At 27.5% G+C, this 27,703-nt stretch overlaps 1 protein-coding gene and 1 long non-coding RNA gene across 2 annotated transcripts; one reads left to right on the plus strand and one right to left on the minus strand.

The window, feature by feature from the left end:
- Nucleotides 1–2,110: 2,110 nt before the first annotated feature.
- On the plus strand, nucleotides 2,111–16,832 carry LOC149056119 (uncharacterized). Its single transcript, XR_016191587.1, has 2 exons — nucleotides 2,111–2,742; nucleotides 14,358–16,832. It is a non-coding gene; the product is annotated as an uncharacterized LOC149056119 (long non-coding RNA).
- A 3,353-nt stretch (nucleotides 16,833–20,185) lies between these two features.
- On the minus strand, nucleotides 20,186–26,988 carry LOC107170418 (uncharacterized). Its single transcript, XM_015520531.2, has 2 exons — nucleotides 26,879–26,988; nucleotides 20,186–23,676 (listed from the first exon to the last, which is right to left on the minus strand). The coding sequence occupies exons 1-2, from the start codon at nucleotides 26,929–26,931 to the stop codon at nucleotides 20,325–20,327; spliced, it is 3,405 nt and encodes a 1,134-aa protein (XP_015376017.2). The 5' UTR covers nucleotides 26,932–26,988; the 3' UTR covers nucleotides 20,186–20,324.
- Nucleotides 26,989–27,703: the final 715 nt, after the last annotated feature.

The following is a 27,703-nucleotide window of genomic DNA, read 5'->3' on the forward strand; positions in this document are numbered from 1 at the left end:
TATACACGTCACAATTATTTTATATTTTTAAATCAGTGGGAAATCTGTCGAGTTTAAATTATATGTTAGTTTGAAAAACAAAGAATTTCTGAGGTGAGTTTTTTGAAAACATAATAATATGTCGTTTCCCTAATCCCCATTGACAGCCCTATTGTCAAAATTTGTTAATACAATTGAACAACTACAGTTTAATATCATAATTATTATTTTTGTACAGTTTTTATCCTTTCCTTAATCCGCTCTTACGCCCCCAATGCTTCGCTGACCCATTTACCTATCAGTAATAGATACATATTATGATGTTATAAACAAAATAGGTTTTGGACGTTTTGGTACCACTATATTATATTTTATACTATTTTCTGTTGTACTCGTATTACTAAACAGAATTTGCAACATGACAAATCATCGAAAACTGTTTCACTTGATTATTGTAATATCTATTACACCTATACGTGTGATTTGCGATAACTTATAGAAAATAAATCAAAAACACACTATAATAATATGGGTACAATATTATTTCAATGGTTAATTCATTGGATTAATTGAGGATATTGACTATATTGCCTTACCAAACCAAGCGCCTAAATATAATTTCTTCTCATTTAATTTAATTTAAATATATTATTATGGTAATTGGTAAGTTAAGATTAAAATAAATAAGATTAACATAATATGTTTAGTAAATTTGTGTGCAGTTTATTGTCAGCCTTCTCTCAAATTTAGTTCCTGAACCATAACTAAACAATATTATTAATAATTTAAAATTTAAAACCTATATAAGTCAAGCATTTCTGTAAAAGTGATGTAGCCCGTGTTAGTATAGCAACTACATGCATATATTTCTGTCGATATTGTGTTATATAATTTTTATAATATTATCAGTATGAGTTAACTGACTCGCTAAACTATTTATTTGGCAGTCGAAATGTTTTAATCTTGAAACAAAGAAAAACCTCGTACGGAGACGACACGATTTTTGAGAAAATTACAATAAATCGTCACGCGTTTTCCGACAGTCATGGTTCAAGAACTTTAAATAATTATATAATTTATCGACAAACATTACATTTAGGTATAATAATAACATTACTATAGTACTTACACATATAATATAATCAAGCTAATACTTGATCATCTATGCGATGATGCTGAGAAGGTTGTTGTGTTAGTGTTGGAGAGGGTATATAATACCAAAAAGTAATTTTAAAAATAAAATTCGTATAGGTACCTATACAATATACCTACATAAAGAATTCAGGTTACCTACCCTTGGCGTGCAACGTCGTCAAAGTGTAACGAAAAAATTAACATAATATATGTAAAGTGGAAATCGATAACGTTTCCTTACTGAACAGTAGCGAACGCGAGTAAACACAGGATTTTTTTATTCGCAAGATTGCAAGAACCATTCTTATTTAAAGAGATTCAAAATAAATGTTATAATCATTTCTCCTACGACATGATATAATATTGATGTCAGGGCTCGGTTAAAAGAAATTGGTATACCAAGAGCCTGAACCGATTTGAGGCAATAGACTCTAGACTAGTAGAAGACTATAGTATTCTCTATTAATGTACCTACTAAATTTTAGCATACCTACTTACCAAAACATCTCCCACTAAATTTTATAACTTAAGTAGAGAAATAAGTTTTAAATTAATTTAGTATACCCGTATTCGTAATGGTACTAAACGTTTCACACAGTTCCATTTATTTGAAAAGGCCCGTAATATTATAATTTATCTTGTTCGAGTATGACCAAAACAGGCACTGCCATGAATGTACAATCACCACTGGCGATAAAATTATAATCAAATAATCGTAATTGCCTTTTGGTTGAACATTGAATTAATTCGTTTTATATAAATACACCCGATTAAAAAATATTAATATATTGAAGAATAACAACAATATTACAATATTTTTAAATAAATATGTGAAATATGGAGCTCTCGAAGTTTTGGAGCCAAAAGTGCACGTGCACCCATGTCCCATTGCATTTGCGTAAATCTAGACATGAACAATAGAAGTACCTAAGTTGTCCGTTTCACCAGACCTTGCGCAGAATTCAGACCGCCGCGCGTTTGGCTATATATTCGTATTAATACGTTTTTTGTCATATTATTAATCACGTGTGGCGTCGATACTCTGAGTGACGACAGTGATTATGATAATAAAACATAAGCGATTTATATTAATTTAGCAAACTGTCGTCCGTTCGTGTATACGCGATTTAGCGGTTACGCTTTAATTTCGTTCCATATAAATACACGCATCGTGTGACCACCGTCAACCACACTGCGACCGCCGACCGATGGTCTGCCGCATCTGGTCCAATCTCCACGCTGAACCGTAAGTTTGTATTCGTACATGGATTAATCGTACGCATCAATATTAATAGCAATAACAATTATAATATTATTCTAAACATTTCTTCGGTTTCATACAACCAATACTGTCGTTCCACTCGTATACAAAACGGCAAAGTTGTGTGAACTTCCACACGCGCGCACACACACGCTCGAACCACTCGCACGCACACACACTCACACACACTTACGCACTCTGCCGCCGTCGTGTCGTCACTGGCATAGCCGCCGCCGCCGCCGCCGCCGCCGTTCATTCTCCGGTCGACCACTGTCGGTGCTCGTTTGTGGTGTTGCCGTATCACAATACTTTAGCCAGCGACTTTCCGACGATCAATTTCCAACGACGAATAATTCACCCAATCCACAGTAAGTATACACATTATACTATGTTATAAGTTCAATACTCCTATTATCTACCAATCGTAATTCAATATTATTTTATATCGTACAATATTCGCATCCGTACGAGTCGATCGCATTAGCTGCCGATCTGTAGGAGTAGGTACCTATATGTAGCTACTGTACCTACCTAATGTAGTAATGTATTATGATGAATGATGATTATATTATGTTTCACGCGTATGTTTGAATAATGTTGTTTCTGGGGAATTGTATATTGATTTGTTATTTTTGCTTTCGTAACTTTTTACTTTATCAGAAAGAACCAATGGTTTGGCAGGAGATCTTTGGATACGATTTTGAATTTGTATTTCAGTATATACGATATAATAATTGATAATATTATATTAGAATAGTATCCATAGTTATTTTACATATTATAATGTGATCTAATCGTGGTGCATGTTTTGAGAAAATCTATAAAGTTTCCTGTAGAATGTTTTCCAGGTCACCGTTTTCGGTCCAAGTTAAATCGGTCTTGTGTCGTAATAAATGATATGCGTTTTAGATTAATAATCAACCCTATATTGGTGCCATTCACGTAATACCTATTAAGTATGTTAATTTTACTAGTTTGTTTGTATTTTCTAATCGAGTATTGTATAAGAGACTCGTGTGTTAATAATCGTTTAAAGTAAATAGTTTAAAACAATTACCGATCATTAGTGACCGGTTAGTTGGATTATAGTATATAGTATAGAAAGGATATTATAATGCGAACATGAAATATTACTTTCAGTTTAAATATTTTAATCATTGCGATTATGCTATAAGATAATATAATATACATATATACCTACGTAAAATATTTTGATTATTGAGTGATATATTTATTTTCAAATGATCATATTATGTTTTTATTCGATCGTTAAAGTTCTTCACTTCAATCATGATTTTATTTCAGTTCATACGCAGATAAATACATATTTTTCAATTATCTTAACTTCCTCATGATTGAAAACAACTATTTAACTGTTTATTTTTTTGTTAATCATCAATGGTGTTTAATTCTATGATTTCCTGGAATTTATGCTCTATTGAACAGTGAATTTCATTTTTATTTTTTATTAATCCAGTACTCTGCTCAAAGCAAAACATTTTTAAGGAAATTAAACAATTTTAAGCTGTAAGGCGTATATTATAATATGTTTTAAAGATAAAACTAAATTCATAGATTTTATTATAAAGATATTTTAATTCTTATTTATATTAATTATAATATAATATATGAACACATAAATTTAAACGTAGGTATTCAATTATTTAACCGTCTATAATATATATTTAGAGATTATAATATATTTTCTCGAGTATTTACGATGAAGTGTCTTCCAAAGGGTTCATATATGCATTCATGTAACATTATTCTACACATCACACACACGTGTGCATATCTACAGGTGCAAATACATTGTTTAAATACTTATATAAAAAAAAAAAAAAAAATAATAATAATAATAATAATTAAAATTAGGTATGTGATATCCGTTATCCTTTTATTCGCGGCTCGTATAATAATTTCATGTAAAAATATACACAACGAAGATATATTATATTCCGATTTATTCTACAAAATTTTAGTTATAAGCTCAAAATAGTTAAGTTTATTATTTACACTTGACATACAGAATCGAATATTGTCTGTAATTAAATCCACACTACAAGCAGATGAGCGTTTTTTTGTTTTAAAAATTAGGTATCACACAATTTTATAACCGACTTGTATGGCTGTTAAGTGTTAGATATGTATAAATTAAACTTAGAACAAATGCTAAATATATACCTAAATTACGAGAAAAAGATTGAAATAAATTGCATGATTTAAATAATATTTTGAATATCTTAAGTGTTATAGTACTCTACTACTCTATAAGAATTCAACTTTTAGCAGCGGGGCTTAATATTAGATAAATCATACCAGTATAATGTATTGCAATCTATAAGACTATATTATACATTCTTTTATCAACGAGAATAAGACTATAACAAAACCATATACGTGAAATAAAAACTGTTATAAAGCACCGAGTTTTATGTATTTCAGTCTGTGGAGAAATAGACATGCAATAGTATAAAATAGAAATAATGAATAAAATGTTACGATATTTTATTTTTGCTAGTTCATATCGCTTACAGGTTTATTTTTATGGTCTGTACAACGTATGTTTCAATAATTGTCCCCGATATTTTTATAACTCGTCGATAAAACAAACTGCGAATCTCATAACTGAAGTCACTGCATGCTATTATATAATATACCTACGTAGGTACGTTATAGGTACATTAGGTCACACAAAAGAAATGCTTATTGTACACGTTCAGGTGACCTCCATGGCAATTAGAGGTGTACAACATAAATATTATTTACGCATAGTTATACAAATAGTAAATACACACATATACATCGGTGCAATATATTGTATATATATAATTATAGGTGCATTTTTTATGCTGGATGTCTTGCACAACATCCGTATAAGGTTATCTGAAAATAAAATAATATAAGTTTTTGGACATAATAAAACCACAACGTGGGGGTGTCACCTTATCACCTTGTTCCACATATTTTTTCGGGTAAAACAACGACGTTACACGCGACAGTAATCGGATAAGAAAATCGAAAAAACGTGCCGCGCGTTTTTCCATGATACGTATGACGTTACAACCCACACGTAGATGGTTGGAAACAAAATAATACTATATAAAAACAAACTGGTAACAAGTGTCGGGTAACGAGCGGTACTAATTGGTACAAAACAACATGTAACTATACAATATTATTATCATTATGATATTATACACGTATTGTATTTATATATAATTCTATACATATACACGAACGCTGGACGAGTATTGTACCAACGAAGTTTTCTGCTATATATAACAAAATACAATATATTATATTATGCTGTGTGACTAATATAACATATTATATTATTATATATAATATGTGCGTGTACGTATTATACATCACGCGGACGGTTACGGAAACGCGCGTTGAACTTTTGTCTTACCGACGACACAAACAATTTGACACACGTGGTTCGAGTTTTCATGGTGCAATGCACCTATAGTTATATAATATATCAGTAAATGACACGGAGGACTCAGGTCGCACGTGTGTAGGTGTCGTTGAAATGTTACTCACTACTCCCGAAACACATTATAGTTCGATGCGAACACACAACCGTCAACCTCTATAATATGTTATACAATCTATCATATATCGTATCATAGGTAACATATATTATAGTGTTATAATTATATAGGCACAGCCCACTAGTATAACAATAAAAATATATAAATCGGTTGTAAACGTTATAATGTGCACATAGTGACACACACGCCCGAATTTGTAATAATCGTGTTAATCGTGTGCGTATACCATGTATTGTATTATGGAATTAGTCTTTTACTCGATTGATTCGATACGGTTTTAAACGACCGATCAACTGGACACAACAATTAATAAAACAAAAAACTTTTTGAAATTTATAAAATAAAATAATATTATACTTTATGGTGAGATAAATCACTACGACTCGTGAGTTAGTACACGTCAAGTTTTTTATAGACGAGTATAATATATTATATACGTATAGCACTAACTAAAAACGCGGTATTGCGTGTTTGCCCACACAACACGTTACTTTCGGTTAAATATCGTTCGTACCTAATATATTTTCAGTGGTATTTTCTCACTAGAACAAAATAATTATAATTACATTAATAATAAACCGTTCTCCGACGGTGTTTGTTATATACATTTTGCGTTTGATATCGTACAATTAATATAAATCTTAATACCGTACTCGGCACATTTCAACGTTTCATTACCTATATATTTTATAAACATCAAAGGTACCTTGCTTCCTGAAAACAATAATTAATTTTTTTTATGCGTACCTGCCATTTTGGTTGTTTGATGATGCATAGAGTTTTTGTCACGGCGGAGTAAAAGGCTTTCTCGTTGAACGAAGATTGTTCGTCGATTGGTCTTAATTATAATTTATTATATTATATTCTATTCTATGCTAGATTGTTGTAATTATAATGTACGGATATAGCAACCACTAATTGTAAAGAACGTCAATGTTAATTCAATTACATTAAACTTTATAGCAGCACATTATAATAATTGGTTATTATATACATATATTATAATGTAGTTCCAATTAAATTTAAGTATAATATAATAATATGCTTATTTTTCACTATTGTTAGTATTGTATGTATGCACGAATTATTTCGAATTCCGTTACGGCTTATTTGTATTCATATATACTAAAAATAAAATATATACTGATAATAAAATGCAATTTAGTTGGAAATGTTTGGTTTTAAAAGCTTCAAGAAAGCTTGGTCAGGGTGTAATTTATTAGTCCATGCTATTATTCTGAGCATAACAATCGAATCACGCGCACACGCTTTAACATTTTGAAATTCGTCTGAAACGTTTCACTGGAAACTCTGGTAAATGCTTTGTAACGATATTTTTCACAGAGTGGTTGACTTTGCGACGAATCGAGATATCAAAATACATTTTTCAACTGTTTCATATATACAGAACAAATACGTGTAGGATTAATAATATTTGCTAGAGACGCAGACGCGCAGTCTTTTTGGGCTTTCTCCAAAATAAAATATCCTAACGACAACCGCCGTACTAGGAGTTAAAAGAAAAAAAGGTCGTCAACCCTACAAAAAAATAACACATCCGTATCAAATATTATTATATATACACTTTAAATTGAAACAACGGCAGCAGTCCTTGTCTGGCACTAAGCCCGGATGCACTGTAAATAATAATAATCGTCCAGACACAATCTTTAAAGATGTAGCATACTTTAAGTGGTTTTTTGTTTGATATAGATAATAGTAATAACTAATACCTAATAAAAATAACTAAATATTATTATATATAACATTGTTTGTCGATGGCTGAGAATTGAACATTCGATGACGGTTTAATCGTTATTCGTATGTGTATACATTCAAACTTATAATGTATTTTAATATATAGGTAGGTGTATACTTTATTGTATGAATATCATATTATAATCGTGAGAAAAAAATAATTGTAATCAAAGGAATTTTTTCTTTATTATTTATTATTTTATAAGATAATTAAAAGCCATAGCTATAATAACATAACATTTTAATTTATAACAACTTTAAAAACTAATAACATGTGATAGGTAATATTTGAGGTATTTGTAAAACCTACAATAACAGCTATACATAGTCATAGTACTATGAGTATTGAAACTATGACTACGTTTTTTGTGAAAAAAATCAATTAATATTTTACGTCTTTTTTTAGTACTTATACAGTATTATATATGTTATAACATAATATCCTTATTGTTTGTATTGAAATATCAACTAAATACATAATTAACACTTGAAAAAACAAGTGCCTTATTCGTGAGATAATTTATGGTCTGAAAGATATATAGATACAACAATACAACATGTTATATCACAAACTTATCACTATTTAAAATAATAACACCTTGTAATTATTACTTCTACATTTTGATGCACCAGCAAATAGACGATAAATACCTATTGTGTTTAAATTTGTTTACTTTATAGAGTGTAACGAATGTTACATTTCGACATTAACCATCAACACGAGCCAACTTACCTATCCAAAACAGTAAAATTCTATTTTAAATATAATAATATTATTATAGGTTTATAAACCAAACATATCTTATTATTAATGAAACAAAAAGCTTTATACACATGGTTCTAACCTCCAGTTATCGAAAACTCATCGATAAGCAATAGAAAATCTTCTCTAGATAATTTACATCGTAATAAGATTTCCTCGATCACGCGTTGTATTGACTTTATCACACTATAACAGCTTGAGTAGCGTTTACTAATCAAGAATAGTATGAGTATTGAGTATTTTAACTGTTATTAAGTATGCTTGAATTATATTTTTCAAATTATGATTAATTCCAAATCAAGAGGTCATGGTTTACTACGATTTCAAAATTATTTCTATGTACAATTTACACTCTATAAGTAATTAATGGCACACTTGATATATCTACAATTTCAATGATAAGTATATTAGGTATAGACTATGGTTTATATTGTATAAACTTATTGTGGAAATTTAAAGAATATTGTTTTACTCAACTAGAAAACAATAAATTATACTGAGTAAATTTTTTTTTTGAAATATTGTTTTCTGATAAATATTTACTATTTACTTATAAATTATAAATGTAAACAGTGGTTTCAATGTATATGTTCCTCACAGTAGGTACATTATTATTACCTTTTTAAAAGTTTCAGAACACTTTTAATCATCATTTTCTGTTCCTCGATAACAAGTACCTTTAGGACCGGACAAAAAAACATCAAACTATATCAAAATATTCAAAATACAATAATGAAATACAAATTTATTTGTATTGTGTGATTATTATTTTTTCTAAAATAAATATAGCTTGGAGGTTATAACACAATGATGCTGTTAATAATTCATTATTGTATTACTTAACATATTATACTATGTACCTACATTGTATTATTTTATTGTTTGAATGCTTTAAATTGCTGATTATTGAGCTTAGAATTATAAATTTGACAACTCTAAGTAATAAATATAATATAATTAACTAAATTTTTATTATGGACGTTATTTTGAGATTTGATCTAATATTTAAAATAAGACTTTCAACAATTATTTTCAGTTTAAGATTAGCAAAGAAGCTCACTTAAATTCTTTTAAATTTACTTTGAGTTTAATTTTTAGTGTGGTTTTTCTCATTATTGTATTATATCACAGTAGGTAGTGTATAGCTTAATTAAATTAAGGTAATCCAATTAATGTTTCTTCACTTAATGCAGGTCAAGAAGCTTATGTGGTTCACATACTGGCTAACATACTAAATTGTTAAGCACCAACTTAATATTACAATGCAAGTATTACTTTGACAATATAACATTTATGATGCATCTATAAGAGTTCTTAAGTCTTAAAACATAAATTATAATTATTGTTCGAGTGTTGAATTATACCTACTTGGCGAAGCAACGAGTAACACTTGATAAATAACATTCGTTATGATTGTCCTTATAATGTTTATGATGAAATTAATTATATTGATACCAAAATGTAGTGGGTTTTTAAAGAACGCATATATTATATATTTTTTATTTTTATTTTTTTTTTATTGATATTAAAGGCTTCAACAGCTAGGTCATTAGCCTGTGGTTGTGGTTAAATTATCATTAATAAGTAAATATACAAATAAATAACTAAGTTCTAAATTATTAAGGTTACGTTACAGTTGCTGTATATGTGGATTTTACAGTGATATTGTATATTTACATTATATTTTTAGCAGTGTAGTTCTATCTTAACATTAAATTTTTTGTCAATGCCGATGGATTTGAAGAAAGTATGGATCAAGTGCGTGTTGTGTTCTCCTAGAGCTTCCATACATTATATTGTGTTCTACTCTTTTGTTAATTGTCTTTCTTATGTTTGAAATATTATTTTTATACTCCTAGTGAATAAGAATAATAGTTCTAATAGTATTCTAATAGTTAGAACAATGATTCTATAATAATTTTAGAGTACCCATATAATAATACCTATTATGACAATATTTAAAAAAAAAGAAATAAACATAGTTGTATGATATAACACTACCTACCTCTCACACTTGATAAACGTATCACTTTTTTTTCCTTAGTATGATACAATGACTGTTAATAATATATACATCTATTTATAATGTAGTATGCCAAATTACCTAATAACGAATAATCGTATTATTTTGTTGTTGTTTTTATTCAATGTTCGATAAAAAAAATACCTATTATAATAATTTGTTACTTAAAGAAGTTAAAAGTTATGTTTGATAAAATTGTCATTTCATTAGTGGTTACTATTATTTGTTATTCTTTCATATGAGTAAATTTTAGTTCAACTAAATAATTGTAACTGAACTATAAAAACTTAATGATGGATTTCCTATATTATTTTTCTACTGTACATAAACCTTTGACACGTGTTTATGTGATATAGATGCCAAATATTGTTATATAACTATGCATTAAAAAAAAAAAAACGAGGGTCATTGTACTCGGTATATTTTTATTCATAATTAATTTACTTGCTTACGCGATCTGTAAGATGCAATACATTTTTCATTTTTGTAGGTTGAGGTTAAATACAATAGTTACAAGTAAGTAAGTCCTTAAATATTTATCGGATTTTCAGATTTAATAAATACTTATCTTAAATTTAATTAAAATTTAAACATTCCAAATTATTTAATAATTCTGAAGCGTTTCGTATTTTAATATTACATTAAGTAGATAACTACCAAACGCTGGAAATTCAAAAGAGTACCTATTAATCTTTTTAAAAGTTTTATTTAAATTTCAAAAATTAACAATCTGTATGAATATTGAATGTACATGCCTTGATGGATAATTTTTGAATACGCACTAGCGACCATATTATTAAGTAGTTTTAACTATAAAATAATTCAATTTATAAAATAAAAATGATATTCACAATAATAATAAAAAAAACATTCGCAACCCGCAGATATTAGGATACAAAAATAAAGTTGTTAAACAAGTTATAATTCATTTTTTTTTTTAATGTGGGGTAGTTCTATTTTTTTTTTTAAATGATGTTATACAATTCAAATTTTTAACAAGAATATAAGACATGTTTGGTGATTTTGGAAATAAATAACCGTAAATATTCAAATATTAAAAAGAGGAAATAACCCAATATCAATTTTTGTGTAGTTATATAACCTATCATGAACAACTATAATATAACACTGTTCATCGATCATGGTACTTCTATTGTACGAATTTGTGTGTATTATATAAAACACATACGTTTTAAACTACGAATCTTCAGAATGATCCATCAATGTCGACGGTTAGTGAAACTGTGAAATGTATACGAAATAGTTTGGTTTATTAGACATACAACTGTTTATGATTTGTCCTTCATCACACTGAGTTTAGGCACAACAATAATTTTAATATCATTTTTGTAGTTACTCTTACATTTGTTTGGTAAAGAACATAGATTTTATGTTGAAGACTTATACTTTAATGTTAATAATTTAAATTTATCATAATAATTTGATAAAAATTAATAGCTTTATATTATAGGTACTTTGTTTGTGCAATTTACTGCAATGTGTTAGTTTATTGATTTTAGTGGGATCATTATTTTAAATTTAAATTATAATTTATGATCTCTTTCTTTTTTAGACATATGTACTATAATACTATTTGATAAGTACTTAAGTTAAAAATATTCCAAATACACTTAAATACTTTTAATATTACTTTTCAATATTTGCAAAAATGCGAAGTAATAAAATATATATATATTTATTTATTCATTATTTTAATTATACAACTAATGTATATAAACAGACAAATGAAATAATTTAGCTCTATAAGTTTGAGTTAGAGTCAGATCCAAATTATAATTTGATTACGTTTATATACAAAGTAATAGAGACGAATTGTGTTGGACGTCACATTATAACAAAGGATAATTAATGTATAAATATAACAAGTAATTTTAACAATTCAGAATTACGGTGAATCATTATTCCTCATTTATCTTGCTGAGGATAAATTATCCACAGTTATAAATATTTAGACACATAATAAGTCATTTAATAATTATTTAACAATTTATTATATGAAAGAACAGATCTCATATTTAACAAAATTTGAATTATAGATTTAAGACTTTAGATTTAATACAAATAAAATTACAGTTAATTATATATAAATACGAATTATACGCTTACAAGAACTCTTTGAATTTTAAGGAATGTATATTTATCCTTTATGTTGTATCTATTTTTAAAATGGCATTTCGAGTTTCAAATTTAACGCCTAAAGATGGGAAAAAAGACATGCTATATATGTCACCTACAGAACGTAGTTTTTAGTATAGGTACTTTAATGAAATATAGTATAATGTATTCGTATATTTTAATTTTGCATTATTGTTGTTTAAATTTCAAAGTTGATTAATTTTATGATTCAATTGTCTGTCAACACTTAATCGTGTATACGTGTTTACTATTATTTATTTATTTATAGATAATAGTTAACTGATAGTAGGTAGAAAAATTTAAATGATGAATTTATATTTTAATATTTTAAATTTGATTATTATATTAATTTTTACCATCGTTGTATCATAGTTACCATAATTTATATAACTATTACCATGAAAAATAATGTTCATTCATTTATTACAATGGTGAACGGAAATTATAAAAGCTAATTTAATAGTTCTAAAATGTAACAAAATACGTAACATAAAGTATAGCACATTTTATAGTAATATGGGCAAATATTCTTGAGAAATTGTAAGGGCTACAATCAAAGGCAAATTGTCCATTTGTAATAATTTTTATGTCGTTTTTAAAAAATATATTAACTTTACGGACTGCTTACGATGTTAATTAAATGTATATTTTGTAGTCTTAAACTAAGCACTTTGATCGTAAGTCAATATAATTGACATGTAATTCATTATTATATTATACAAATTATGAATAGAGTCCACGACGTTATTCAAATCAAGTTCAAACGTACGAAAAACTTGATTATTATTGTTTTTTTTAGATTTTTTAGATTTATTTATTTATCAATAAAGAAAAAAGAATATCAATTAAAATATATATAGGTATTTATGAATAATAGCATCACTAAAAGAATATTTAAGTTTATTAGTTTATTACTAAATAAAATGTAGCAGTTGCCAATTTGTATTATAGTAAATACGATAATTTTTATGTTTCTTGTGTGAAAACATTTTTTTTTGCATTTAGTATAAATTTTATGTAAAAAAAAATATTACATGGTTAACATTTTAAGAATATTATATTATGCTATATATCATGTTAAAATGCATATTTATTCATCGTTAATATTGTTGCTTAAAACTTTTTATAATAAATAAAAATAGGTAGGTACCTTTTTGTAATGTTATTCATATTCGGTTATAACCATCTATCCCAAGAGAATATCTGCACCGATGGGATATATATTTTTTAATAAAATACATTATATGAATTTTATAATACAATAAACTATCCTTTATGTAAAAAACAAAACAGCGTTTTTGATAGGGAAAACTCATAGGTACATAGCACCTTTATAATAATAATGAAAGTCAATAATAATACGATGGTATTGTACAATATATTCGTATCGTGGAATTGGTGGATTTGTTGGTTAAGATAATTATTATTAGGCTACATAATTTTATAGTGTTCCTATTTTATTATCTACCACTAGCTATGAATCTGTTCACAATAATTACAGATACGATGATTATTTATAGCCTATGAATTATAGGTATTGATATGTGAGAAATATTTAAATTATATAATATATTATTGTAAAATGTATTGAATTGATAATATAAAAAATGGTAATCGAACTATCAATGTTACCACGAATTTTTTGATTTGAAACGATTTTTGGCTAAGCGTTAACACTAATCTTATTTTTATCTATTATTATTATTTTTTATTTTTTTCTAGACTAACCATGACGTCACCTGCAGCATCCCCACAGAAACCAGCCATCACCAATTCCACCGCGTCTCCAGTCCGTTTGCCGAGCGTACAGCCGACTCCCACACACAACTCGCAGTCCACTGCCGCACAGTCCGTCCAGGGTAAATGGCAGTGCGCTCTGCGGGACAATCCGGTGATCGCCAGCGGAACTATGGCTTGGACGAGAGTGTGGAGATTTTCCAAGCTTCTGCTGCAGACTGGATGTTAGAAAAACAAAACTACGGATTTTCACACTAATTACACTTTCTTTTACTCTCTATCTCTCTCTCTCTTTTTCCGAGTCAGAAAAAAGACAACCTTTTTATTATAGAATAAATTATAAAGTCGTATATAATATATATGTGCCTACTCATAATTTTCACTATAGTTCGGAGTAGTTATTATCGACGTGTATGTTTAATAATTTCAAATAATGACGACACGACCGTAATGTAATATATGACTTAAATTATATAAGACTTCGTTGATGACATAATATTATACATATGGACTAGTGTGATGTACGTTAAGTTAAAGAAGTTACTTATAACTTATGGTATATTATTATACTTTGTATGATCTACACCGAGGCGTTTTGTGCCGTGTCTCCTAACCACATTGTCTCGTGACTTAATAATATGTAGAATTAGTGTAATAATGCCACAAAATTAATTTGTTAACTCTCGAATTAATGATTTTTATTATAGTAAGCGTTTTTTTTTTAGAATTTCTTGATGATAATGTCGACTATTGTAATATCGCGTCAACCAAAGTTAGTTGTTTTTAATTGTTAAGTATTATAATATACAAACGCACATCCGAAATTCGATTCATCGATTGTAAATGTGTAATATTTAAGTGTAAATTTTATATCGTACTAAAATATCAAGAAATAACTATTCTTTCATATTTTGCAGCTCATCGTGCAATCAAGCTGAAAACTAAACATTCATTACTAAGTCAAGACAAGCATTAATTTTCTCTTTGAATAAAACATTCATGTTATGAATAAATACTTGCCATGTAGACGCGTTACGCGTTGACAGCAAAACATATTGAGCATAAGATTATTCAAGATAAAATATATTTGTTATAAGCAAAAAAAAAAAACAAAATTAAATAATAAGATCAAAGTAATTAATTTTTATGAAAGAAATCAAAATGTACCCTCAATTTTTATTTATTTTCTATAGATCTATCGACTCAATAGTAGTACGATGAATCGATATAATAATGATATTGACAATTTGTAAACATATGGAACGTAGCAATGTAACAATCACAGATGAATACATAAATATCTAGAAATTCATACAATATGGCGTAAATTGTCACTAGTCAATATAACACTGGTATTTGTGACATTTTTTTTTCTGTCCCTTAGTAGGTAATACAATAATACGTAATTTTATTGGATAATAAAACAACAATAATTATTATAGGCAATATTGTAATGCCAGGGACGTACCGTTTAACTATACTGTGCAATTACTTATCATAGATACCAGCTATACTTTAGATGTAAAATTGTGAAATTAGACTACTGTTTTAAATTGTTATGAGTGCTCCTATTGTAGCAATAAAACTAAAATGCAACCGTTACCCATAATATTGTTAGCAATGTACATATGCCGGGTTGAATAAAAGATCATTAATTATTTATTAAATAGTTAGTGAGCTAAAAGCTCCTTATACTTGCTTATGTGGGCCGTTATTGGTCTAATTAAGTTTAGTGATTAAAAAATTTAATAAATCAATTTTTTATGCAACCCGGATCTGTTAGCATAGATAAGTGTTTTCCGTAATTTGAAAGTTTGAATTTATTAGTTTATCATATTATTATATTGTTATCAATTTTAATAATCGTAATTCGTTATTTGAACTTGCTAAATTATATTAAATTTTTCTCATATTATTTTAAATAAGCACGTCGTTTAACTTTGATGCGTAGTAGGATATATTGTGTATTGCAGGTACTCAATAATAAATCAATAATATTTAATACCGTCAGTAAATTGCCACCTGCTTGTCCGTTAGTTTTAAATTTTGATAATATTATATCAGTTATTACGTGATGAATATTTAAAAACCAATTCTTTTAACTACTTTCGTCATTTTAGACGAGCAAATACCTTAACGATAATATCGAAGACGCGTACCAAACATAAAATATGTTTGTTGCCTACCCTACACTTGCCTCGACTTACGATTGTTGAATTGTATATCTCATAATTAAACCTAAAGGAATAACAATTATTGTTATAATTATAAATTATGATATTTGCTAATATTGGTAATGCATTTTTACGTTTCAATGTATACTAGTTTATGTGACGTTTTGTATTTTTAAAATAAATTTTGTAGAATGTTTCTTAAATATTGTTTATCATATGGATTGTTGTAAGTAAATTTTTACAATTTATTATTATTATAATTATTAAAATATACGGAAATCATAAATTTCTATTTCTATTTTTGTACACCTACCATTTTGATTTACACGAAATAATTTAGGCAGATACCTCTCAATATATTATATTTCGTATACATAAGTACTATATATATTATATAGGTACTCTGGACTCAACGCATATTCATATAAGTACTTATATCGGGTATATTATAATATGATATATGTATATTTCAAAATATCTGTGGCGTGATTAAGAGGGATATACCTCTCAGAGCCTTTTTAATAAATAATAACATAAATATACTCGTATCGTATATTATTTAGTTATAAATTTGTAACATTTGGGGTTATGTCTAATGATATCACGAAAAATTATATTTAAATGGAAATTATTAATATAATGAATATAACGAAATCTATAAATATGTATGCGTATAGTAAAAAAATCTCTACCCCCCTCCCTTCACAAGACAAATTCCTAATTACGCCACTGTACAATATATATAATATTATATAGGAACAGGTTGTCCTTTAGCCTACCGTGTTGCTGGTACATAACATAATATATTGTAAAAATGTAACTAAACAAATATACTTGAGGGGAGGGTAAACATAATTACAGGGGGTTCCTGTAGACCTTCCATTCTACGCCTATGGTTTCATACAGACCGCTGATCACTTTCATTTTATGTTATCCACCAGTCGCCACATATTGGAAAATCATATCATCATGTATATTGTATGCATTAGGCGAGCATCTAGTTTTAACTTTTAAATGTGTATTTATTATACTAAATTATTTTAATTTTAAATAAATCCACAATAGATTGATTTGGGATATTTTGTAAATTAACATTATGCGAGTATATTGAATGGATGTTCTATAATTGCGGTCAATTCATTCCACTAATGAAATACATATTTGTGTCCAAAATGAGTAGGCTTTGATGAATCACGATAAATGTAATGAATATATTTTCTGAACGTATCTATTGTTATAATTGTCAGAAATAGAAATGTGTCGTATTTATGCTGTTACCAGTACAATAGAAGCTATAAAAATTTTGTTTCAGAATAAATCTCATTTTTTTTATAATAATTGACCTCAAAATATTTTTTTTGACTTTAAATATTGTTAAAAAATATTCTTGAGCATATTATTTTAACGTTCTACAATAACATTTATCATGTTCAATGTTTGTATACACATGTATAAAGATAATAATTGATAGTAATTAATACTAATAAGTAGTGCTTGACTTGAACAATAAAAATAGGAACTAGAGAATGTTTAATTTTTGAAAAAAAGCATCCAGATAATTTTTAATTCCTTGATGTAACATAGAAACCCACATAATATTTATAACAATATATAGTTCAGTATTTAAAAACACTTACTATATTATTTTTGTAAATAATGAATTTAATAGTTTTAATAATTGTTTAAATGTTACTATTTATAAGTATATCATTACCAAGGATTACTTGCTCGACAGCTGAATGTCGGTATATATTTAAATATTTGTTTAAAAAAAATACAATACAATAAAAATAAACCCTATGCGATAATTAATCAGGTGGGTACAGTGTTTTCTTATTATTTAAATAATAAACAAAAATTTTGAAACTTTTAGTATGCGATCTACCCAAAATGCAATAGATAGTCCATCATGTCATCTCAATTTGAACAACGCTTTACGGTAATTTGAAATTTATTTTTCTGACTAAAATAATTTATCGATAGGCAATATCCATTATCTATATATATTAGAAATAAATATACAACATGACAATATCATGTCAATATAATAATATGTTGTTGAGCAATGTGTTTATTAATTATTTAAAAAAATAATTCTTAAAACTTAATACTTTTTACTAAGTATAAAGACTTTATATGATTCAAAAATGAATGAATTTACTACCTAATTTAGCTTCCTAAGGAATTCTAACTTTCAAACATAAATAATCATCTATATCTAATACTTCGAAATCGCCTACATTTTTTAATATTACTAGAGATTAGGTATAAAATAAGGTATATGTAACTATGTAAAGAGTATGCGTTTATTTTGTTTGTGCTCAATAAATTCAAAAACTGCGGAGCTAATTTTCATGATAGTCTTCACCATATTGCTTAAAGAACCTAAAAATGCTTTATGTGGGGTAGTTATATATTATGCACTCTGGAAAAAGAAATAATATATAGTTTTGGCGCCATCTATCCATTTATTTTTCTCCCGTAACATTTAAAAACTTTTTATAACAACCAATTCACCCGAGGGCCTCATAGTCACGAACATTGTTAGCTGTAAATTTGCATGTTTAACAATGTATAGGGTAAGAAAAATAATGTTGCAACTCTGCTAAATGACTATTCATAAATTAATACAATAAAATAATAAATGAAGAACAATTTTTGTATATGAGTTTTTTGTTAACTAAAAACGAATAGGTACTGTATGTAAGAACTATTAACCTAGGAAACATGGTTATTTAAAAATTATAAAATTAAGTGATTGTGTATTTGTGTGTGTGTGATGCTCATAGTCAAATCTAGTGAACATTTTTAAAATAAGTAATACACATTTTTCTATCACTTATTATAAGTGAAATCTTTAATACTCATCGACATACATCTGCTGCTGTCTACACATGATACCATAGGGCATAGGGAGTAGGGACTAACAAAAATATTTTTATATGTTCATGATATACTAGGAAATTATTAGTTAGTACTTAAATAATGAAAACAAAGTACGATTCTCACAATTTGTTTATTAATTTATTGTCTGGACATTTTCTTATACAAAAACCTAACCTAATATGTCATTACCTAAACGATGTTCCATTCAATCTGCCTGTGAATTAACTGTACCTCGTGGTAAACTACTCATAAAAAATCTAAATAGAGACTTTAAAATACCTCCACTTAACGAACTAACTTAATCACACTAGGTACTCTAATTTTAATTCTATTTTAAGTAGCCATTTTAATTCTTTAATTAAACAACAATTGTCGGCCTCATTTCTTGATAATTCACCAAAATAGCATGGAATAAGAAAATTCCATTAAGATATTATTAAATTCTCAATGAATGAAATAGGTAAATGCTATATTTACAGGAATTTCGCAAGAATTATACTTATTTTGTTTGTCATCAATTCATCATGATTAAGTAATATGCATGACGCAGGTTGTATAGATTGTAAATAAAAACCCTTAAGAAAGCTCATTTAAGTATAAGTATAAAACCACTCTTTATAATTAATTGTAAAAATATTATTTTACCAAAGTGATTAGATGTGATTATTAAAACCAAATAATGCATTGATATGTTTTTAAATAACAAGGAAATGATTTTATAGTGATAAGGTTACCGAGTTGAAAAAGAACAAGTTTAATATACTAAGTATTTTATTTATTTATTTTAGGTAAAGAGAACTTGATTCCTTCTTATTTTTAATGAATATCGTAATAATGCACAGTGCCATATTCTAAAATTATATTCAATTTGCTCAATTGAGTAGTTTGGATGTTAATTGTATTTACTTTTTATTATATCATATGCCTTTTCAGCGACCATAATACAAGGCACTTGACTGTAAGCACTAGTAATAAATGGTAAAACTGATCGACCCACTATCTTCAAATTAGAAATACCAATCACGTTCAGTTCGCTGTCAACAACAGCATCAGAATCAGTTTTTAATCCCATACGACACGATCCAGCAGTACTTGACGTTGTAGACACCATATATTTTAATAAGCACTCCCAGTGTTCATTGGTATTTTTTTTGTATTTTGCACATCCGTCAAGATCAATACCTTCTAACTTCGCATTTACTAACTTCATTCCATCAGAGTTCTCAATTTTGGAAAGTAATTTGATGGCTTCTAGAAAACTTTTTACATCGCGCTTATCAGTCAACATATTGCCAACAATAATCGGACTGTCCAATGGGTTCTTACTTCTCAAAAGAATTTTGCTAATACTTTTTGTGTTTATCAAAGCTATTGTAAAAATAGAAATAGCACGTTCGTGATTCAATTTCGCATACACCGACAATAAATTATCACTAAATCCAAAAATTGATTTTAGTTGGCATAATTTTGAATACGAGTTTTTGGGAATATAAAATTGATGAACTTCAATATCAGCGAATGAAGATCCAGACATACCAGTGTTTAAAAATCCACCAAAGCTCATACCATTTGGTCTGCTTAAGGGTCCCGAATTTCTAGCTAAATATTTGAATGCAATTTCTTCATCTGTCTGGTTGCAAACAATTGATTTGTCGTATGAGATAACAACGCCAGTAAATACTGGAGTAATTAGTAAATTCTGACCTACGTTTAAGTCTTTGACCACTGGAACTTCCATTTCGGACAAATGCTTTTTAGGCCCAATACCTGAGGCTAACAATATCTGAGCAGAACCAATAGCCCCAGCACAGAGTAAAACTTCTAATTTAGATTTCAGTGTTAAAGTTTGACCGAATTTTGTCTGTACTTCAACTCCGGTCGCTTTCATTTCTATTTTATTTATTATAAGTTTTGTAACTCTAGAATATTTCATAACTTTTAAGTTTTTACGGCCGAAAGTTGGGCTCAGATATGCCTTAGCAGTATTAATAGTCCTACCGTTCCTTATTATTCCTTGCATTGAAACAAATCCAACTTCAATGTCTTTTTTGTTGATGTCACTTTCTTTTTTACAACCTATGTGTTCAAAACCAGAACATAAAATTTTTTCCAAAACGGTTACTTCAGTTTTTCGGAATTTGCTAACAGGGATAAGTCCACATTTTCCATAAATAGTAGTGTTTGTTTCAGTTTTTGTAATAAAGCGAATTTTTTCGACCTTATTGAAGTAAGTCTCCGTTGTATTGTAAGACCAATCCTTTAAGCCTTTTTGAACAAGAGAATTGTATAGCTGTTCACTTCCTCTAACATAAATTTGAGCACTTGTGGTGCTGCTTCCTCCTAAACACTTTCCTTTATGTATTATCATATTGCCATCAAGTCCAAATCCAGTTGTATTATCTGGTTGTATTTTATACTGGTAGTCTGCAACACTATTTAGTGTTCTGTCCCATAAACAAGGAACTTGAGTTGTAGGTAAGGCGTCTCCGCCTACTTCAATTAATAATACTTTCCATTTTATATTTTCAGATAGCTTGTTTGCTAGAACGCTTCCCGCATTACCACCACCAATTATGATAAAATCGAACTCTTCATTGTCTATGACATAACGTGTGGAGTCCTGAGGATATATAATATCATCCATGAGTTTGTACCGTTGATAATCTAATTGACTTAAAACTTCTCTTATTATATCAATAGAATTCAAACCATTATCAAATCTAAACTTCTGGAATGTATTCAAATATTCATATACCGATACTTCGTCTTCTAATGTTTCTTGCTCTTCACTGTCATCATCCTCATCGTCGTTATCATAAGTTATATCATTTTCATTGTTATCATCAGTGTTGTCATTTTGATCATCATATTCACTTTTGTCTTTTTCATCTTTGATTATCTCAACTTTATCATTTTCACTGTCATTATTCTCAGTTTTATCATTTTCATCGTATTTATCCTCTGTTTTATCATCTCCATCTTCGTTACTCTTTACGATTTCTTTACTTATTGAGTTTGATATATTATTTTGGTCATTATTTGAGTCTTCAAAAGATTTTGAATAATTTAATTTATTAAAATCGCGTCTATTAGATTTTATAGCATCGTTTTTAGTGCTACCTTTTTGAATATGTTTTGAATTTACTGTTTTACGTAAGTGATTAATTTGATAACTATTAATGCTCTTATTTATTTCATTATTATCATTTAATTTTAGTTGATTGATACGTTCAGAAGTTTCAACATTTCTATAATTATTTGTAACACCTAATAATTGGTTATTTTTATAGTCACCATTAATTGTATTATCTTCACCATTATTTGATGTTTTAAGTTGATTAATTTTATGCTGCAACGAATGAGTTCTTTCTAAATTATTCAATCTACCCATAGTATGTTTATTATTTGTATAATGCATATTATTGTTCATATTATTACGCACTGATGTATATTTATTAAAATATTGTGAATTTCCATCAATACTATTTAAGTTCCCTGATCTTGCGATATTCCCAGTATTACTATTTAAATAATATAAATTTCCATTGTTTTGTTCTAGCGTCATCCCACTATTGATAGACCTACTAGCACTACTTCCCGATGAACTAAATTGTGCACCATTTTGATTAGACGAATATGTTTGGCTTCCACTAACTAATGTATTACTCAAAAGTCCTAAACGAATAGCTTCTTCGTTAGTTAAATACCTAGTTGTTGCTATTGTCGTTGTACTGGCTACATATCCTTCTGGTATTGTCAGAAATATGTTTCCATTGATACCCATAGTGTTTGTGCTTGATGTAATAGTTGCGCCTCTACTTTGCAGCATCATTTTTTCAAAGTCATTACCAGTAGATCTGGTCATGACAGACCCAACAATTTTGTTTGTGACCAAAGGAACAATATTTTTCCTTAAGATCTTTTTAGCAGACTTTTTTAGTGTTTTCTTAATTTTTTTAGAAAGAACGCGGCTTTGAACAAATCTTTGTAATTTCCGTGATGATTGACTATCCCTATATTCTAAGTCTTCACGACTTTCATCATTTTCCTCACTGTTATCTTCTCGAGAGTTGGTGCTAATTTTTTTCAGACCTTTTTCAAGATCTTCAATTTTAGCCTTTGAATCTAAAACATTGAATTTCGATGATGTTCTAACAGTAGTTGAAGAACTACTAGTTGAACATGAGCTGATTGATATCTTTTTTTGTTTTGGTTCACTCCAGTAGCATGTTCCATCGCAAAGCCTAAAACAATACATTTAATATTATTTTATTGTTAGATGCATTATTTTTTATGAATAATTTCAACCAGTATTTAGAATTTTAGGTATAGAAAGCATATACTTGTATAATCAGTATACTTGTAATTTTCAGGGGTGTAGTCAGTAGGAAAGTCCGGGCCTACCCAGATTTTCTCAAAAAAAAAAAAAAAACCAATAATATTAAATATAATAATATTAAGATACTTATACACGTTTATTGTTAAATCACTATAATAATTTGGCTACATCACGATGGCTATGTTATTAAAATATCATTAGAACTATCGCACTATATACTAGAGATAATATAGAAAAATAGATAATTGATAAATTTGTTGCTTACAAAATTTTTGTCATAAAGTTTTATTGAGATATTAAGTTTTACGGAGGGATTGATTTTACAGTTTGCCAAGTTTAAAGTTACTGTCATACTTGTTTGCTTAAATGAAATATTAAACATCGTAAACTGTATTTCAATTATCTTACAGTCATCTACTTTAAATATAGAACAGTGCACTATGTTAAGGCAACAAAAAAACAAATTTTGGATTTACGTGAGGATAATAATTTCTATGAATTATATGAACATTCATTAATATTTGCAGAAAATGCAAACGTATCTACTTTCTCAAATACTGATGTTTCTTCAAATAGGATGTTTCAAGTTCCAAGTAGAATGGTAGATTGTTATGTAACTTCTATTACGTAGGTAATTTTTACCACTGGTAAAAGACGTATTTTTCAAATGAGAAAAAAAACTGAACTTAAAATAATATTTTATACTATTTTGGATATCATATGTGTTGAAATTAACAGGCGATTTGATGAAAATGGTGAGTTTTATACAGTTTTAGGTGTATTAGACCAAAACCAAAGAATTTTTAGACTGTAAAACACTATGTAATTTTGCAAAAACTTTTCCATTTTATTGATCTGATGAATTTCTTATTAAACTAAAATATCAATGTGCATTAGGTAAAACATTATTTTCATCTAGTTCTGGTTTTCATGAACTGTTGAATCAAGTACAAAGTTATCAAGTTGGATTTGAAGAATTAAAGTAAATTAACTCATTGTTGTAATTCCTGTACCTATCTAGTGCTTCAGCTGAAAGAAGCTTTTCAACAATGAGAAGAGTTTTCACGGTATGTCAGATCAACTATAAAAAGTTCTAGACTAAATGATTTGACATTACTTTCCATAGATAGGGAAATAAGTGGACAATTTATGGGTAATCCATCAGCTGTTATTGACGAGTTTGCTTTCATGAAGAAGATTAGAATTTTTACTTTGAAAATAGATTATAAATTAACAATACGTATATTATTAGTTACGAATATAATAGTTAATATTTATAATTTTATTTTGTAAAACTCTCGTATTTAGGTACTTAAATAAAAATTTCTCTTTTGAAACTATCTACTAATTTTTTGGTTCAATTTGTTTTGTTTTAAGTTATTAATTATTCAATATTGGTAAAAATAATCATTAATAACTTTTAAATTATGGTAGGCTTATAAAAAAATTGGGAAAAGCCTCCATTTCTATCGGCGAGTAGAAATTTTATAGTAGGCCTACCAAAACAAAAATTGCTAGCTACGCCCCTGGCAATTTTTAGTAATTTTATTTATTTTAAGCCATATAATGACGACATATAATTTTCATACGACATGTTAAATATACTAGATACACTGCAAAGAGGTGAATTTATTATTTTTACAAAACGCTAGAACATAAACAAAGGCTTTTATTGATAAAATTATTTTTTTAGTACCTAGGTTATGATATTTTTAAAATGTGAAATGTTAAAATATTAAAATGTTTCAAAAAGGTTGTAACCTCATTTTCCTTCTCATATTAACGAACACAGGACTGTCTATGGTTTAATTACACTCGAGGTCACCATTTCATAGTTTTTCAAAAGGAATCTTGATATTGTTCACGGAACATATAAATTGCAAATTTGGTAAAAACCAATGATAAAAAATAATAAGCTACTACACCAGAACAAGAATATTATCGGTTTTTACTTTTTATATCGTTTCTGTGGACAGGATAACATTTGTACACGGACCGCATAAGGCTTGCGGGATGCTATTTGGTGCCTTCTGATTTAAACCAAAGGAATGGTTAAAAATATTTTTTATAGTTTCTATATCATTTAGATAAAAATTATTAGAATTTTAATAATTATGATAAAATACAAAATTAATAGGTAAAATACTAAAACAAATATTAAAAATTTTAAAAATCAAAATTCATAAAAAATATCTACATTATAATATGATATTATATTTTAAAATAATAATAAAAAAAATTATTTGGAAAAATCGGTTTTATGTCGGTAAAAATGTATACGACATAAATGTATGGTATTGTACCTATATTAGTTTTATATCATAACTAGTAAAATTATAATAATTTAAACTTATTGTGAAAAAAACATTTTTAGCACCATTGATTTAGATAGATTATAGACAGTAACAAATCCTAAGTCTGTTAAAATGAGAAGGAAAATTATAGAACCTATTGTGTAGTACTCAAATAAAAAAAACCAGGTAAGTGAACCAGATATGGAATATTAAATTATTTTGGTATATTTTTGATATTCTACGTCGATTACATTAAAGGTAAAGCCCTAGTTAAATTAAACATTTTAGCAATTTATTACATCTACTCGTAGTACCTAGGTGTGGTGTATGTGTGTAAAATTGTTTAATGTATGTGTATTACATTTACAATATGCATGTATTATCATGATAGTTATATGATATAAATGTATAACATAATATTATAATGAATACAGGAAATAAAGTTGTATTGTATCTCAAATCTAATTTAATCATTAGAATGGATTTAAGCCCTATTCTAATTTTTAGTGCTCTTAAATAAAATATTTATTAATTTCATAAATATATTTTTGTTTAGACTTTATAATTAGAAAATATGATTAAAGTAAAAATTAGTTACTTTCAAAAATACCACCCATTTATTTTTGTAATCAGAATAGAGTTTTCTCATATAAAATTTAGGATAAAATTGAGATTTTCATATTCGTTGCTTACAGTACAAATTTATTATCATAATCATAATTTCAAAACGATTTTAAAATTATAAAATCATACATTTTGTTATTTAGTATTTTAACAATAAAAATATATAATGAATAAGATAAATTAACTTACTGAATAGCCAAGCCGATGATGATTAAAGAACGAAGCAAATGGTCCATAGTCATTTTTAAGGATGGCGACACCTAATACTTACAATTGTGGGTAATGCTACCATTTATAGCACTTTATTGAATTAAATGTAAATGTTTTAACAGATGTTCATACGCATATTATATGTAAATATGTCCATTTAGATGTTGACAATAAAAAAAAAAGATTAATGAACATTATTAAACGGACGAATGTCGAACAAATGATTAATGTGTTTTATCAGGTTTTTCTAAATATTACTAAGAAAAATAATTTTAGTGAAATAAATCTGTCGTAAACCATTTCAAATTGTGTTTCAATCGAAGTATGAAATGAACGAGTAAATAATGGGCTGAATTTTTTACGAAAAAAAATGAAGCATTAAAGTAAAATTAATTTAGTATCAAATTTAATTATTTTGTACAACAGTCATAAAAAAAAAAACTGAATAACGTCTTACTCTTAACGTTTTTATTTAAATTTATTTTAGCTATAGTGAATAGAAATACGTTCACGTTAAAAGTTCTGTAATGGGATTAAATCAATATCACCTTTGGCTTTTAATAGGTTGGTATATGTGTTTAATTTTTATATATTATCACTTAATAAAGTGCGCTGTTAATTTTTCAGATATATTGTCATAAATTACACCATGTGAGTTTTTTTCCCACGGCCAGTTATATTAGAGAAAGAAATGTTTTTCATGTGTCGACAATAGTTAACAATCGAATAAGTAGCCATTATAAGACTATATTTTTGGAAGACAATATATTTTAGGTTGAAAACATTTTATAACTGCAAACATTA

Source organism: Diuraphis noxia, unplaced genomic scaffold (assembly GCF_037042655.1).
Source record: "Diuraphis noxia isolate RWA-SAM2 unplaced genomic scaffold, SU_Dnox_SAM2 contig0004, whole genome shotgun sequence".
In the NCBI taxonomy this organism is placed as follows: Eukaryota; Metazoa; Arthropoda; class Insecta; order Hemiptera; family Aphididae; genus Diuraphis; species Diuraphis noxia.

Coding starts and splice junctions, on each gene's coding strand:
- LOC107170418 (XM_015520531.2), bottom strand. CDS start 26,931: ATGACTATGGACCATTTGCTTCGTTCTTTAATCATCATCGGCTTGGCT. Junction 23,677..26,878: donor ATCATCGGCTTGGCTATTCA/GTAAGTTAATTT, acceptor GTATTGTTTTAG/GCTTTGCGATGGAACATGCT.